Source organism: Desmodus rotundus, chromosome 1, assembly GCF_022682495.2.
Source record: "Desmodus rotundus isolate HL8 chromosome 1, HLdesRot8A.1, whole genome shotgun sequence".
Taxonomy (NCBI): domain Eukaryota; kingdom Metazoa; phylum Chordata; class Mammalia; order Chiroptera; family Phyllostomidae; genus Desmodus; species Desmodus rotundus.
Genome location: NC_071387.1, coordinates 20077095 through 20094962, shown reverse-complemented (window position 1 = coordinate 20094962; position 17868 = coordinate 20077095). Strand labels below are relative to the sequence as shown.

General features: G+C 40.5%; 1 protein-coding gene across 1 annotated transcript in view; it reads right to left on the bottom strand.

Moving 5' to 3' along the window:
* The window catches only part of SVEP1 (sushi, von Willebrand factor type A, EGF and pentraxin domain containing 1), a 161439-nt gene that overhangs the window by 63883 nt on the left and 79688 nt on the right, over positions 1-17868 (bottom strand). The window contains exons 17-24 of the mRNA XM_024559943.4: positions 16222-16383; positions 14733-14894; positions 9868-10029; positions 9381-9472; positions 8023-8119; positions 6304-6417; positions 3819-3932; positions 2906-3107 (exon numbers count right to left, since the gene is read on the bottom strand). Coding sequence (XP_024415711.3) covers positions 2906-3107; positions 3819-3932; positions 6304-6417; positions 8023-8119; positions 9381-9472; positions 9868-10029; positions 14733-14894; positions 16222-16383 — 1105 coding nt within the window. The remainder of the gene's footprint in view (positions 1-2905; positions 3108-3818; positions 3933-6303; positions 6418-8022; positions 8120-9380; positions 9473-9867; positions 10030-14732; positions 14895-16221; positions 16384-17868) is intronic.

The window sequence follows — 17868 nt, the reverse complement described above, 5'->3', positions numbered from 1 at the left end:
TAATGATCACTATTCTCATTTTACAGATGAGCAAACTGTGGCCAAGAGAGGCTAATTTGCCAAAGCCCCTGTTGCAAAGAGGTGGAGTAGGACTTTGAACACACTGCCTTGTTCTTAACCACTGTGCCATACAATGGCCGTTGTGTACAACAAACCACTTACACCCATCGGGATGGAAAACACCTCTGAGCATGTCCAATACTGACAAGGGTGCTGTGAGGTGGGAAAGCTCATACTGTAGGGAGGGCACAATTTGACAATGTCAAGGGAAGCTGAGGGTTTGCATTCCCAGAGCCCTGTCTATCCATTTTTAGTTACATACTCTAGGAGACTGTAGCACCGGTGCACAGAACCACAAATGTAAAAAATATTCACAGCCATATATTTTGAATGTTTATGGGGAGGAGAATGGGAACATAAACCACAGTATAATCACGCAATAATCACAGAATACTAATCAGCAGCTAAAATGAGAAAACTGAAGCCAAATGCATCAACCTTGATAATACATAATGTTGATTGAAAACAACTCACAAGAGGATTTAAACAGTATTATACCATTTATGTAACGTGTGAAACAATGCTATATACTGCCTGCGGAGTCTTGTATGTAGTAGAATACAAACTCTGAACGGGAAAGATATGCACTAACTTTGGGACAGTGGTAACCACTGGGGAAGAAGCAGCATGCCTGTTTGTGTGCGTGTGTGTGTGGGGGGTATACTGGAGGAACTCCAAATCTATATTGAGAACTTATTCTTTAAAACAAAAGATGTGAATCAAATATACCAAATGTAATGTTTGATAATTACTGTGATGAGTGCATGACTTTTATTATTCTTTGTAATTTTCTGTATTTCTAAAATATTTTCTGATTTAAAGGACTTGTCAAATACATGGCAGTTAATATTGTAACCAGCACATCTCTTTGATACATAATAGTCACCTGGCCTAAAGGTGATTATGAATAAATGATATTTGGGGGTTTAAAAGAAAGTATCAGTTGGAATTGGGGGGATCTTTACTGAGTTCTCTGCATTCAATGATGTCTATGTTAGATAGAATTTCACTTTATCTTCCCTTGTTTGATTTCGTTGTAGCAATCCAATAACCTTGTCTAGGAAATAAGTTTACTTTGGTGACAACTAACATTCCCTCTGAATTAGGAGAGTTCACCTTCACCTTTCCTCCAGTTAGGATTTAGACAAAGTTGGTATTTATCAGTTGTTTTGGACCCTGGGGAGAACTTGGAACTCTGCTGTTTGACTCTAAGTTTCTCATTGTCTGTGGTTAGGTATTATATGCAGAAGATGTAAAAAGCCTATGAAAAGATGGTGCTATGCTGATAAGACCATTTCCGCATAGAGACTAGAAGTCTCACTGGCAGAACTGGCTTCCTCTTTCTCAGGACTGTGCCCTGGCTATTTGTTGGAGGTTGTAATAGAAGGGGGCTGAACTGGAAGAGAGCCAGGAAATATTGCAACTGGGGTAGACTTTTATTTTTTTGCTTTTTTAAAAAAGATTTTATTTGTTTTATTTTTAGAGAGAGGGGAAGGGAGAGAGAAAGAGAGGGAGAGAAACATCAATATGTGGTTGCCTCTCATATGCCCCCTAACCGGGGACCTGTCCTGCAACCAGGCACATGCCCTGACTGGGAATCGAACTGGCAACCCTTTGGTTCATAGGCTGGCACTCAATCCACTGAGTCACACCAGCCAGAGCTATATTTGCTTTCATGATATAGAACCAGTGGCATGTTGGGGACAATAACGTTTCCTGATATTTCACAAACAAGACTGGTCTGTCTTTTGTGCTGCAGAAGCCACAGATCCCGCAAGGGGAAGGGGATGGGAAAGGGCAGACTTGATAGTGGGAAGAGCAGCGTTGGTTTTCACACTGTATTCTACGGGCACCCTAAGGGCTGCCTCAGGAAGACAAAGTCTTTCTCCCCCATCAACACTACTATTTTCCACCAAGTAATGAAAGCTTAGCTTTTACTATTCTATTCATTTACATTCATATCAGATTTCTTTTGAAGCAAGGGTTATCTAAACTAGAAAAAAATGTTTGAAAACCACAGACACAGAACGTAGACTGGAATAGGCACAGTGATTGATTGCCCGGTTCCTTCTGAATTTACCTAGTGTGAAAATCCCAGCTAAAACATAAAACATTTGCAAATGAGTTTTGTCCAGTGCTTCTGCATTGGCTTCTTGTATAACTGTTCCGTCTTTTATGCCTTCCCAGTACACTGGCCCTCCGTGTCTGTGGGTTCCGCATCTGCAGATTCAAACTACCACGGACCGAAAATATTCCTTAAAAAAAGTTACATTGTGGCTGATGTAAACTGTGTCATGAGGCATTCAATGGTTGCTGGTTGTGTCTATACTGAACATGTACAGACTTTTTTTCATGTTATCATCCCCTAAACAATACAGCATAACAACTATTTACACAGCACTTACATTGCAATGGATAGTGTAAGCACTCTAGGAACTATTTAAAGTACATAGGAGGATGTGAGTAGGTTATATGCAAACACTAGGCCATTTTACAGAAGGGACTTTAGCATCCATGGGTTTAGGTATCTGCAGGGGTCCTGGAACCAGTTCCCCACAGATACCGAGGCATGACTGCATAGAACAGCAGCTCCCAAATCTGGCTGTGCACCACCATCATTGGGGAATTTAAATCCCACAGTTTGCCTATTTTAAGATGACAGACTCTACACTAGACTTAGTGGATCAGAACCTCAGGTGGTGGGGAGCTTCTGCTGTAGCCTATCCTTGAGCTAGAATTTGTGAATGGCTGACCTGGGACTCAAAATAATACTCCATAAAGACCATAGAATGACTGAAGAGTTCAGTAAATAAAAAGAGTGGAAAGAACCGACTTGGTGATTTACCTGAAGCCATTGACTCCATCTTTACAGGTAGCTCCATTTTTGCACGGTTGACTGAGACACTCATCTATGTTTTTTTCACACCGGGTACCCAAAAATCCAGGGGGGCATTTGCACAAAAACCTCCCAACCTGATCTTCACAGACTGCGTTATTTAAGCAGGGGCTTGACTCGCATTCGTCAACTTCTGTTTCACAGTGCAGACCTGGGGGTGGATGGGGACAAGAAAGAGCCCGAGTGGTGATATCTTCAGAGAACCGCGACCCAGGGGTTGGCTTCCTGCGGGTTCTGCTTTACCATGGAGGCCGCGACTGGCCTACCAAACTCGTGTGAGCTCCATTCTTTAATGAGTTCCGGCTTCTATGAGTCATTTTCAGACTGCTTTGTTGATAATCTACTCTTTCTACCATATGTCTTCCTGAAACTAACATCAGCAATGGACAGCTAATTGAGATAATGTTAAAAAATAAAATGACAATTTACTTCAAATTTTCCTCTGTTTCTTTGATCTTGACTTTTTTCTTCACTGTCCATTTTCTTTTTTGGACTTCCCCTTTATCAATTAAATACATATATATATTATATATATATTTAACCATATTATTTAGTATCCCTTTGCCATATAATCTTATATGATTTATCCCTAGTTCCTTTTTGAATGTCTGTTTCACCATATACGCTCTTGTCTTCTCTCCCTCTCTCTTTCTTTACAAATACACAATGCACACACAGAAATATTATTTTTTCTTAACTGTTTAGGAGTAGATTGCAAATGCAGTGCCCTTTGACCTCTGAATACCTCAGGGAGAGTTTCCTCAAAAACAAGAAAATTAACATGTATAACGTTAGGACATGTAACAACTTGTGGTGCTTCATGGGACTTTATGACAATGCGGGGAGAATGGAAACAGCCTACCTATGTAACCTTTCACACACGCGCAGCGGTAGCCAGCCAAGCCGTCAATGCAGACTCCTTTGTTTAAGCAAGGACTGGAGCTACACTCATTTATATTTTCTTCACACAGCTGACCTGCAAAGAATCATACAATATTTGGGCTGGAGGAATCTAAGACTCAGACTATTCAAGTAAGTTGTTCAGGTATAAAGCAGAACAACTGGAAATCACGGCTAACATGTTTAAAAAAATTTCACTCTTTGCCCAAAACATCGAAATGAAATGTTTTCTTCTATTCTGTGAACTGCAAAATTTTCTCGTAAGAAATCTGATATTTTCAACATGCACTGGAAAATGACAACCATGGATATCTAGCCAATTTTAGTTAAGAAGATAAGTGCGATTCTGTGTTAATTTTTTTTATCATATTGTTTGTTTGCTAGCTGGTCACCCCTTTTCTGAGGTTGTTCCTTGAGTCTTTAACATGACTTATTTATCTACTGGTTGCAGGTGTAGACCCCTAAACAACAGAGTCTGAATGCCCGCAGCCACCAGCCCCGGCAACCACCATTCTGTTCTCTGTTTCCGTGAGTTTGGTGTTTTTTTCTTTCATAACTAAGATTTTATTGCTTGTTTTGAGGATAAGGACACAGATATTTCAACTTGTACACAATTTTTGACATACGTACAAAAAACCTGAAGTTATGTAGTTGTGATTTTTTTTTTCCAGTTATTTCAGTGACTTTCCAGCTTAAAATTCGGAGGCTAATTTTCCTTGATAGACCATGTACCAATATTTTCAAATGTTGATAAGCTGTTACATCCAAGTCCCATCTCTTCACAATTTAATATCCTATACTCTACATAACCATACTTTCCATCTTTCATGGCACATTAACAAAGTTACTAGGAAAGCTGGGCCACCACCCCAAAGATGTTGCACAAAATTGTGACAGGGACAGTCAAGATCAAAGAGTGGCATTTAGCCTGCTTTGTGCTACAGGCCGCAAAACTGCCTCCGGCTATGAACCGTTAAAGCGACACCCAAGACAATGCAAGCCTCCCACATTCACCATCCCACTGTTTTCTGGCTCTGCGAGGAAAAACGAAAAAACCCAAAACAAACCCCGCCCCCGAAACCCAAAAAACGGCAAATGATTTCACCTCTTTAAAAAAAAAAAACATTTACATTAAAAGAAATGTTTCTAGCGCTACTAAAACACTTGCATTTATGAGTTGATAAAAACCTTCCTCTGGATTGTATGGAGACAGGGACCCCTGAGAAAGCATGGTGTCTGATATATGACATTAATCAGACTGGGCTTCTTTCTCTCCTGCTTCATCCAAAGCAGGACTCTTCTCGTTTTTAAAGATTTTATTTATTTATTTTTAGAGAGAGGGGAAGGGAGGGAGAAAGAAAGGGAGAGAAACATCGATGTGAGAGAGAAATGTTGATTGGTTGCCTCTAGGACGTGTCTGGAACTCACAACCCAGGCATGTGCCCTGGCCGGGAATCAAACTGGTGTTTGCTTTTGCAGGAGGACGCCCAGCTACCAGAGCCACACTGGTCAGGGCTCTTCTCGTTTTCTGCAGGCAGATCTTTGGTGTCCTGGTCAGCCACTCTGGCCTGTTTTCCCTTTGCTCCCCTTTTCCCTTCTGTTTGCACTTTTTTGTCTGAAGATTTATCCTTCCTGGCTGCCTCTTTGGGATTCGTTTCCACTATTATAGGAGCAAATTTAGCTGACAACCTTGCCAATCTCTGCCTGGGCTCCTTTTCACTGCCCCCCGGGCGGAGCTGACTTTCCTCTTGGGCACTCTGGCTGCATGGGTGGGTGTTCAAAGGGCTTTTGCAGACCTGGGCTGACTGGACGCTGCTGCTTCTCCCGTTACCCAAGCTGCGTGGACCAGCAATGGTGGCAGTGGGAGAATGGGATTGAGTGTAGCTTTTTGAGTTTCCAGAGAAGTGAGATCACATAGAACATGTCTTTCTCTGTCTGACTTATCTCATTTAGCACAATGCCCACAAGTTTCATCCACATTGTTGCAAATGACGAGATTCCCTTTTCTAATGGCCGAATAATATCTGTGTCCATATCTATCACATTTATCTTAATCCTCCATCCCTTAATATACCTTTAGGTTGTTTCCACAGCTTTGGCTACTGTGAATCACGCTGCAATAAACACAGGGTTGCAGGTATCTCTTTGACATAGTTACTCCATTTCCTTTGGGGACCCCCCAATGAGGTTATTGGAACATGTGGTATTTCTATTTTTAATTTTTTGAGGACTTTCCACACTGTTTTCTACAGTGGCTGTACCGATTTTCCCACCAACCGTGCACAAAAGTTCCCTTTTCTCCACATCCTCACCAACACTGTTACCTGTCTTGATAATAGTCATTCTGACAGGTGTGAAGTGATACGTCACTGAGGTTTTGATTTTCAGCAATAAAAGCGCAATGAGTCCAAGGTGTATATTGTGAAAACAAGAAGCTCTCCCCTTACCTGTGTACCCAGACGGACACTCACAGATGAACTCCCCTACCCGGTCTTTACAAATTCCATTGTTGAGGCACGGCAGGGAGCTGCATTCATCAACGTCTGTTTCACACTTTAAGCCTAAAATGCAAACCAAACTCTGAAGGACAATCAGAGAGAGGGATTACGAGAACCAGAGTCATAAACATTAAAAGATAATTATCCCAGTAATCTGAATTTATGGGGAATGGTAGTGGTAAAGAAAAAGCCACTATCCATTAAGTACTACCATGTAGATAAGTATTTAATAAAGGTGCTACCTCTTTCTAAACAGATTTAAGATATCCTTATAAGGATATATAAAAGGTAGGAAAATATCCCAAGTTGGAAGTGTGTGTGGTGGGGGAAGGAAGAAGGAGGGACACCCGGAAGCATAAAATGGAGCCAGAAATTTGGTTGAATTCAAAGTGGAAAATATAGCCAAATGTACTTGCTACCAAGGTCACTTGGCTGAGGGGTGGGGATGGGACTAAATCCTGCCAGATCAACTCACATGTCAGGAGCCCTAGAGTGGGACAGCATCTTCCTACAGGGGGCAAACAGGATATCCCTGGGCTAGCTGTGCTGGAAACTGTGTTCTTCTCTATACTGCTGGGTCTCCAAGTGTGGTCCCTGGGTCAATAGCATCAGCATCACCTGGAACTTGGTAGAAATTCACATCCTCTGACCTTTCCCAGACCTACTGCATCGTAGGTTCTGGGGCAGCGGTCCAGCAATCTGCTTTATCAAGCCCTCCAGATGATTCTGGTGCACCTCAATATTTGAGGACCACTGTCCCATATTATGCCCTTTCTCAACCGCTACTCATCCATAAAATGCTAGAATAAGATCCATTATTTCTTATGGAATGTCAGGAAGTGTTTTTTTTTAACAAAAATTAAAACACACACCCATGAGCAAGCTATAGTAAATAGAAACCAATATTCTTGAGAGCCTTGGGCTATATTTTGTTTCCCAACTTTCCTTTTGCTTATTTTGTGATGAATTCTTTTATTTAAATATCATTTTTCTCAAAAACATTTCATGTGGGTTGCACAAAATTCAGAAAAATGCAAATACTTAATTTCTAGAAGAAAACAGGAAATTACTGTAAATAAATTACAATTTTAAGATGTAGTTTATTTCTCCTCAAAACTTACGTTTCTGAACTAAGCAAGAATGTGAACCAAACTGCAAAACAACATAATTCCTACATAACCAAGTCCAAAGTCATATTATTTTCCTAAGCAAAACTTCCAGAAAGATAGAGACAAAGCAACAGACCATAGCTACTCACGAGAATGTCCACTAGTGTGAAGCAAATGAGGAAAACGGGAGTTTCTTTAAAAATGTTTGTGCTGGACAATCTGTTCTATGCTGAGTGCCAGGTATTTAATTTGTGTTCGAATGCAACCTTGGACATGACCTCTGGAACTGTATTCCAATTGACATTGTAAGATATAATGTGACCTTTTCATCAAAAAGATAATTCTTTATCCTTCTTCCAAATGTGCAAAGAAAACTGTCATTCTTACATATGTATACCCTTTTCCACCTATTGGTTTATCCTGTTCAACCAAATTTTTGTGCATCGATACAGCCTAATGTATGTTACAGGGTTTATTTTTAATGTTCCAAAGTTTGACACTGCGAGTCACAATGATTTCATACGAAAAGCACTTTAATATTTGCATTTCTCTATGTTACCTGTATATCCAGGTGGACACAGGCAGACGTAACCACGCCCGAGTTGCTGGCAGGTCCCGCTGTTGCGGCAGGGGTTTAAGAAGCATTCGTGGAAGACCTGCCGGTGACAGAAAAGACATCCGTCAGACAAACACTCTATTCATTTCAAAGGAGTCACGACCAGGGAGTTCCAAGGTTTGCACCATTAGATCGTTGGGGCCTGTTTTCAGGTGAGTTCACTCAAGCTAAAGGGGCTGCTACCCCCACATATGTTGGTGCCTGCCACAGACGACACGTCTTATTCTTGAGTGATGTTCTGGTAAAGCCAAGCAGTGTTTCTAAATGCTGGCTGCACATTAGCATCCCCTGAGGTGTGTTACGAGTACACTAAGAACAGGGTCCCAACCCAGACCAGCTAAATCAGGATCTCTTGGAGTGCGATCTGTGTGCACCATTATTTTAAGAAGTTGACCAGTAGATTCTAATATGTCTCCAGGGTTGAGAGTTACAGCTCTAGAAATCCATACAAAACCTGTGTCCACTAGGCTTGGTTTCAAATATGACTTGTGAAGCCCTTAGAAATCAGTATGTTTGGATGATGCCGTAGGATGTTGAAATAAGAAATAAAAACTCATTATCCTCCTTAAAAATACTTAAAGGAACTTATGATGACATTAGGCAGGGTAAAGTCAGAGTAACGGCTGAACAGTTAATTTCATTATGCTCATGAGTGATGCTTCCTCATTTTTTAAAACCCACATTTTACTCTACTAAATGATTTTTTTAGTAGAAAAACTAATTTAAAATAATTTTCATGGAAGTTGAGTAATGCTTCCCACCAATCGGAAAAGGCCTTTGGCTAATCCAAGTGTTCCTACTTAAATGATGGGTTATGTTTATGGTAAGTTAATTATTAGTGAATCAAAAGGCTCCCCATAACCTGCCCTGGCCAGGCAGCTCAGGTGGTTAGAGTGTCGTCCCCCTATGCCAAGGGTGCTGGTTGGACCTCTGGTCAGGACGCACACTAGAAGCAACTGGGAACAACAAATTGATGTTTCCCTCTTTCTCCCCCCTTTCCTCCCCCTCCCTTCCTCTCTCTATTTAAAAAAAATCAATAAAAAAGACTCCTTATATGTACATATTCTCTATGCCAGAAATTGCTTGGAAAAAAATTCCATTTTTGGTACTTAGAACTTCCGATGCAGAATTTTTGGAAAATTCCTATTAGACGTCATACAATTACTCATTGATAATATTTATGAGTCTTGGTTACTTAAAGTTTCAACTCTGGTAATTTTCCTCTGCATGGCATGTATATGAGCAAATTGTTTTCCAAACACCCCACTGGACAAAACTTCATACACAGAAAATGGACTTGCCTGGCTGCTGACTTCATACTTGTTTTTCATATGTCCAGGAGAAGTCTGGGGCACTATACTTTCCTCTGCGGCTGAGAAAGTTGAACCAAAGCCTAGTGAAATCAATGGGAAAACATCAGAGAAACATAGTGTGTAGTGGATACTGCCGATACGTAGATTCCATTTAAGTACTACGGTCAAGATTCTGGTTCTTGGGGTAGGCAAAGCCACACATATTTTGTTTTAGTAATATTAAAAAAAGAAAACACAGAGATGGATGGGACACATCATTACATTCTAGACTCGTAGCAAATGGAAGTTACGGAGTTCAACATTCCCAAATTAAGAATCTTTGAGCCACTGTCATCAAGAAGACATCAAAAGGACAATTTAACAAGTCTAGATACCCAAATCCACTGACATGTGAAAAGTCAGAATTGAAACTCCCACAGAGATGAGCTAACATCTCCAACACAGGGCCATGCAGATATGAAAGCTATCTTCTTACTGGAGCAATCTGTGATGGACGTGGCACCAGTGAAGGTTGTCGTTCCGTAGAAGGGACAAGCCAAGCAGAAGGACTTCCCTGCATTGGGTTGGTAGTAGTCTTGAGGACAAGGGTAACAGGGCTTTAACCCAGAGCGAGAGAACTCTCCTAGGGGACAAGGTACTGCAAGGGTAAAAACAAACCATTTGTGCGTTGAAGTAACACGACCTTTGGTTGTAAGAAAGCCACTGAACTGCTAATACATTCTCTTGCACATAGTTACTGCCCAGACCATTTTATCACCCAGATAAATGGTCTGTGTTTCCTTCTTGTCTTTTACAACAGACATAATCTTAATAAAAACTCAAACGGGCCATATAATATTATATTCTGATTTTTCTACTTAATGTTATATCATTAACATTTCCCAAATCATTTCCCAAATTAAATAACATGGTTTTGATTAAATGAAAAATATCACGTTCCCTTCACAGACCATAACTGATCTAATGTCTTCTACTATTGACATTTAAGTTGATCTTATTTGTTTGTTGTTATAAATAATGCTGACATGAAACTTTCTACATAAATTTCATATATACCTCTGATTACTACCTTGGGATAACAGTGGAACCTGAGGTGAATAGTTAGATCTAAAGTCATGAAAAATTTAAAGCTGTTAATATATAATGCCAAATCATTAAAACAAAGTTAGTTCCAATTTATGGTTCTATCAGCAGTGTATGAAAATGCTCTTCTTATTGCATGCACATCAGCATTGCTTATGATTGTTAAAATTTTTCCGATTTGAAGATGAAAACAAAATTGTACTGTTATTTTAATTTGCATTTTGATGGTAAATGAATTTGCTTTTTATTTTATTTAAAACATGTTTTAAAGATTTTATTTATTTATTTTTGCGAGAGAGGAAAGGAGAGAGAAAGAGAGGGAGAGAAACACCTATGTGTGAGAGAAACATTGGTCAGTTGCCTCTTGCACGCCCCCAACTAGGGACCTGGCCTGCAATCCAATTATGTGCCCTGACTGGGAATCAAACCAGTGACCTTTCAGTTTGTGGGCACAATGCCCGGCCCACTGGGCCACACCAGTCAGGGCTGAAGTTGCTTTTAAAAAAATGTCTATCAGAAATTCTTATTTCTCCTGTATATTTGTCATGTGTGTGGAGGTCTTTTATTTTTAAACCTTTTAATGTCATTTTATATTAGACATGACTTTGTATACAACATTGAAGAAAAATTTGAACACTGTTAATCAAATCTGAAATTATCACCAATAATTGGTAGAATATTAACCAAATAAGAAAATAGCCTCAAACATAACATGAGCCTAGGGTTTCTTCAGTACAGTTTGGTGGCACTTGGCAGAGAGACCACGGGTAGACTACCGATGACTGATCCCTGGGACCGGGTTTGAGACCGTGACCCACACATGCATTCTGCTGGACTGTGCTCTTTCCCATGTGAACTGGTCACATCTGTGTGAGCCCTTAAACCATTATAAGCAGAAAACTACTAAAGTTATTAAGGTTTGTCTGCATCAATTTAAGTATAGAAGATAGAACATAGAACGTAGCTATTAGGATATCAACATACTTATTATTTAGGTTTTGGATTCTTGCTTATACGAGTTAATACAGCAGATACAATTAGCAATACGGTTGCAGCAGAAATGCACCTGGGAGTGGGCTCAAGGGAGCAGGGTACCCCGAGCAATGCATCCCTGTTTTGTTGGTATGACAATAAACACTCCATGAACAACAGTGGCTGTGATAATCACAAGACAGTTGGATCACGTTCTTAAGTGGGAAACTCCAGCCGAATCTCTCGCCTAAGAGTCATTTACACACCCAACTGACAAAAAGGAGTCAAACTGAGTGAAGGCAGAAAATGTAAACATGAATGCCTATTAGAAGAAAATATTTCTTGTGGCTATATTCATTACATTCATGAAAACTTTTAAACTCTAAGTATTTTTTTTCACCAAGAATAATCTGCTTGTTGTTGCTAAATCTCTGAGTTCCAGAAAGGGTTTTGCATAACCACAGTATAAACTTGTTGAGTATAAAATGGGTTTTCTGAATCTCAAGTTTCCCAAAATGATTGCCTATTTAGAAAAGGTTCCTTCTAAACAGCTAATTAAAGTAGTTAATTGAAAATATAAATCTTCCGCTGGTAAAAATATAAATTCCGTCAATAAAATCCAAGATGCTATGACAAATTAAACTTTTTTTTTTTTACATATAATTGTTTTCAGTATAATCACACCATAAAAAAAAAGGACTATGGTCTTAAAAACTGACAGAATGTCAAAAATTATACTAAGACATAATAATAATAAAACCTTAAGATTAAAAGTCAATAAGCCAGTTGGCATCTCAAAATAGTGAACATAATGTGTTGTCTATACTTTACTTTTGGGCATGGAAAGTGTAAAATAAATTTTTATGTGAAAATTACTTTAAATTACATTCCAAAGGCAGACACTTATCATCAGAAATATACTTTCCAGGGGTGGATAATCAGCATTTAATATATTGTTTATATATGCATTAAATACATGTGTGTATAGAAATGTGTGTGTATATACACATGTACACATGTATCGTGTATAAACATATTCACAATAATAGCACTATCTAGCACATAATCCAGTATTAAACACACATGCTCACATACATATACACATATACATATGCTTGTTGGACTAAAGTCATACGAAAAGAAAGAAGAAATTTTCATCTTGAATCTTGGCCAAAAAAACTGGTTTCTGAGTCAAGAAAATGGAACAGAATCTGCCTCATCTCTTCAACTGAAGAGAGAGAAAAATTTAAGTATGCCAAAAGTGATACTAAAATAGAGTTATAAAAAAATAAAGCAATGAAATGACCAGGGTGAGGTGTAACCTGAATGCCTGTTCCCTCACAGTGTTCGGGACAATGTACAGCCCTGGAGCCAAGCAGACTTTGCCTTTTAAATGGGTTTCCCAGGACAGGGTCAGAGGTCAGAGACTCTCATTCTGAGTCTCCTTTTAACTTCATCCCAGAGGATCTGGGTGAGAAATGCTTCCTTCCAGTTCCTTCTCCTACGGGACCATATGGAAACAACACCATCACCAAAAAATGTTATGTAGGGGGCTTATCCTTCAGCTAAAAATCATTTAAAAATAAAAATAAATTCACATTCTTAATCTGTAATCACAGACCCAAGAATACTTAAAAGCCTAAGAAGTGATAAAAGAAATTTCATAAAAAAGCGATAAAAAATGAGATGTATAAAGCATGTGGTATTACTTTAACATAATCACATACTTATATATAATTGCTATACTGATGAAAGTTATATTAAGTTCAATATGCTAGAGAGGGTAAAAAGTAGTATCTTAGAAAAAAAGGTAAACTGTACAACAAGCCCATAAAAATAAAACAGAAAGAAAACAAATAAAGAAAAAGGAAAGAGAGAGAGAGGGAAGGAAAGGGTGAGAGAAAAAGGGAGAGAGACAGAGAGAGAAAGAAAAGAGTGTACTAAACCCTAAGGAAAAATGTGTAAGGGGCCATTTTAAAGCTCATACAAATGCAAGCTTAAAGTAAAGCGGTGCTAGCCAGCAGCACAAGAAAGAGTGCTGGTCCTGTCACTTCCACTTCTCTCCCAGGACAAACAGAATGTGGTTATACTCGTGCTAGGAATATTAGGAGAAGTAGGCCAGTTACCAGAAGTTTGGAGACTTTCTGGAAACTGTAATTGCTTAATTGCAATAATTTGGTGTTAGAAAAACCCCAAGGCTTACTTGGAAAGCTAAAGGAAAAAAAAAAACTGTCAAATGCAAACTTGTTTTACTATAAAAATCCTAGTTGCTTTTGTGGTTGGAGAAAGGGAGTGAGAAAGAGAGAGAGAATATTTTTACTGCCGACATTCTCACCAAATTGGTTTGTATACTGACAAAATAAGATTTTCTAATAGATCTATTTCCACCATAATGCGAAGACTTATTTGACTTTTCAAAAAGAAAAATCCAAAGCTGGTATTACACAACAGACATGGCTCATGAGTGACAATTAGGTCCTAGTTAAGTTCTCATCAGTGAAACATTAGGTTGACAAATACTACTCGTCCAAGTCCACAGGTCTAACAGACTTTCATCTGGTGTGATCCTAGCAGACTAAGATAATTTTAACTGATGGAATATATAAAAACTAATAGTATATTTTCCCTGTAGCACTCAACTTATAAGGACTACATTTCCCAAGATGCAATGCTGGATACTTCTCCCTGCCCATTACTACACTCAAAGGCCCTAAGGAGTCATTTTCTAGGAATGTCACTCTCTAATTAAATGCAGAAGTCTATATGACTGGCACGCAATGAGGGTGGAAGGGGTGTGTGTGAGTGTGTATAGCCTGAGAGAAATGGGGAACCAGCAGACTGCCTTCTTAAAAATATCGCTTACTCACTGTGGGAACAGCTTTTTCATTTTTAGATTGCCACAGACCTTAGGTTTTTAAATAAGGTTGTAGAGAATAAGAATACACAATTTTTTTAATCAAAAAGTCATCTTGCAACCCAGGCATGCTTGTTTTGTTGCATGATGTAGCAGAGTGAGGCCAACAACTTTTTATTTTAATCCAGTTCCATTGATTTTGCAAAGCAGTTGCAGTTTTTGGAATTTCTGGCAATAGGCTGACCTTTAACTTCATTCCTACTTTTCACGTAAGTATTGGCTGGCTGAATAAAAGGAAACCCTCTCTGAAGAGACAGTTATTTGTATTCATTGCATACAGTAGACACATGGTTTTGCTGAAAGTATTCCACCTCCCCCAGCACAGAACCTAGGAGGTGTGAAGAAATATCAGTGTGTAAGGGTTTGATAACCTCCACAAGCAGAAATGTCCACGGCTCCTCTTTTCACCGTTGAAGTGTTTGTTGGACATGGGAGGCAGCTCCGGGCACCGAGGTCTGGCTGATAACTGCCCAGTGGACACGATTCACAAGTCTCAAGCCCATTCGTTGAGTAGGTGCCTTGTTTACAAAGAGCTAAAACGAAAAATGTAATATGGTTAACAATGATCACATTAAGCTATACAAAAACTAGTACTGTGTCAAATAGGGTTTTCTGCATTTTAGTTTATTTAGGACAGAACGAAGGACACGGACTCCCAGCACACACACTGCATTTTAGTCTTTCTCGTACTTGTGCATACCAGCAAGTTTTCAACCCGTTTCCAGTTACTTCTGTGATTACCCAGCACAGTGCTTGACACAAAGAAAGTATCAGTAAGTAGTTTTCCAGTGAAGTTAGAAATCTGCATCTGAGAAAGTCACTCTCCTAAGAGCAGGTTAGCATGGGGGAACCAGTTCTTGCACAAGTTCTCAGCTTGAGTGACAGAAACAAAACCCCAAATGGGGCTAGAGCCTCCTACCCAAGCTGGAACCTTTGTCGCTCCAATTACAAACTGGCCCTCCCACCGCTTCCTACCCACAGACACTATCTATGAACATTTAGATTATTTGAGGCTCTAAGATTTTGGAGGGCTGGAGGGGTAGAAAGTAAGAACAGCCCTAGCACCAGGCCCAGAGGTTAATGAAGCAACTTTCTCAACCTCATTGCAGTGGTTCTGTAGGAGAGGGATCAGGCCTGAGTCCCCGACTCCAGGCGTGCTGTGCTCTCCTCGCGCCCTTGTCCTGCACAGGACTCTTCTTTCAGGACGCTAATGTATTTAGGGCACTTCCCACCACCAGGCTCTGCTCCTGGGTTTGTGTTTGCCAATGTGCATCCACACCTGTGTTTGCAATCACAGTGAGGAGGCCTGCTTTTGAAATTCCTTCCTTGAGGTCTGTCTTCCTAGAACTTCAGTTTTGAAAGAAAATGTTTCCTTCAAAACTGTTCATTGAGAATAACAGTGAAACACTTTCAAAAGATTGAGCATTTTCTTTAGTAGCCAGAGTACATGCATGTTGTATCTGTAGTTAGGAATTTCCAAGTAAATAGGGAGTTGATCCCACCAAGTCGAATACTATTCTAACAAAAAAGCACCTAATGATGGCTAAGTGTTATGAAAGTCCCTCCCCCCAGTTACAGTGAGATTCAATTAAAAAAATCCAGCCTCGCTGATGAATTCGGATTGGAATCATTGACAGTGGAGTCGGACTTAGAGCAAGAGAACGTTCCAAAACGAAAGATAAATGAACTTCTTTCAGGTATGGGAAAACATTCAGGTAATATTTTATAACCGAAAGAAAGTAAAAATAAACGAATGCGGCAGCTTTCGATGATGCTCTTATTTCACCCTATTTGCCACTTAGATTCCGTAACTGGAGGCAAAACAGGCTCCTTGGGTTCCACACGTGCAGGCGGCTCTACCTTTACATTCCGCGCGGTCTCTCGAATGCAGATACTCAGTGTAAGTCCCAGCTGGACAGGGTTTGCACTCCAGCTGCCCTTCTTCATCTTGATAGGATCCCATCAAACAGCTTTCGCAGCCAAAACGCTCCAGAGAATAATGGGTTCCCAAAGGGCATTTGACTGAAGAGAAAACAAACAGGAAACGGTGACCATGGAAACACCACCACCGGCACCCTCAGCTTCCTTTCTCCAGCAGGAGAAAGTAATGAAGCCTGCTCCCAGGTATTCTCCTTTATGGCTTTATGGGTTAAATTGTCTGCCAGAGGTTCGCTCACAGGGTAAACCTCCCGGAAGTGCCGTCCTAGAAACCAACAGCAGATTTGGTTTTCGAGAAAACGCAAATTCTCGCTCACCCAGCTTAGGGTTTATGTGATGGGGGCTTTAGAGCATGTGTGAGGTGTAGGGAAACACCCAGCTAGCAAAGAAAAGCTCACACACTGCTGAACAAAAGGATAAGGCTATGAACGTTTTGGTTAATTTGAGGCTCTGCGATATTAAAATAATGTCTTGCGGTTCCTCTGATGAAACTGAATGCTTGTGCCTTAGCGTCGCTTCTAGAGACAAAAATGGGCAACCGTGGTGAGCCTGAAACAGGTGAGTTAGGTGGACCCCTGTCTCTGCCCGCAAGAATCACTGCCTACTGAAGGCAAGCCTGAGGCCTCCTCAGCCATGGCCTCAAGGAAAAAGGCCGATTTGAGCACCTTCCTTCCTGGAAGATTTGGTCGCCTTTTTTGCTAGGTTTGGAGTGACTCTGAATTTCTGAGACCAAAGTGGGACATGCAAGTCTCCTAGCACAGGTAGTATTATTATAGAAAATTAGTAGCTAGGTGATTCTGAGGCGTTGGAGTGTGTCAGAATATCCTAGGAACTTAATAAAGACGCAGATTCTAAGGCCCTGCCCCGGAAGTGCCAGATGCATTAGTCCTGGAGCGGGGCTGAGCACCATGCACTTGAGCAAGCACTTCAGGTGATGCTGACACGGGCAGTCTGCAGACCACACCGAGCCAGGCAGAATGCTGCTTAGGTGCTCCCTGGCGTTTGCTCACAAGGTGGGGAGGAAACAGGAGCAGGCTCAGAATGGTAACTGCAGTGCTTTCCTTGGGCTGAACTGATCTCACCATGAAAACCCAGGTGAGTTCTGGGAATAGCACTAAGAGCTGCTGAGGAAGGTTTTCTGACCAGGATGCAAGATACCTCACCTACAGAGAGCTGAACAGAAGACTCATACCGTTCGGTTCAGTGGAGGGTAAAGAGTTTGGGTAGAGGAGATCCCACTATCTCTATGTCGTGACTTATTTAGGACACAGGCTGGAATTTATCCGGGCCATGGCAGCCTAGAACAGGAGTTAAAAGTTAAGGGGCTGGGGGAGTATAGAATGGGGAGTGACTGCTCAGTGGGTGCAGGGGCTCCTCTGGGTGATGAAAATGTTTGGGAACGCAGAGGTGACGGTTCAGCAACGTTGTCAACGTACCACTGAATTGTCCCCTTTAAAAATGATTAATTCTGTGCTCTGTGAATCTGGTGTTGGCTGCCGAGGGGCAATCTTAGCAACACCACCTGTTATCTTAGTGGGTTTGGACAGACTGGGTGAGCTCTGAGCCTCA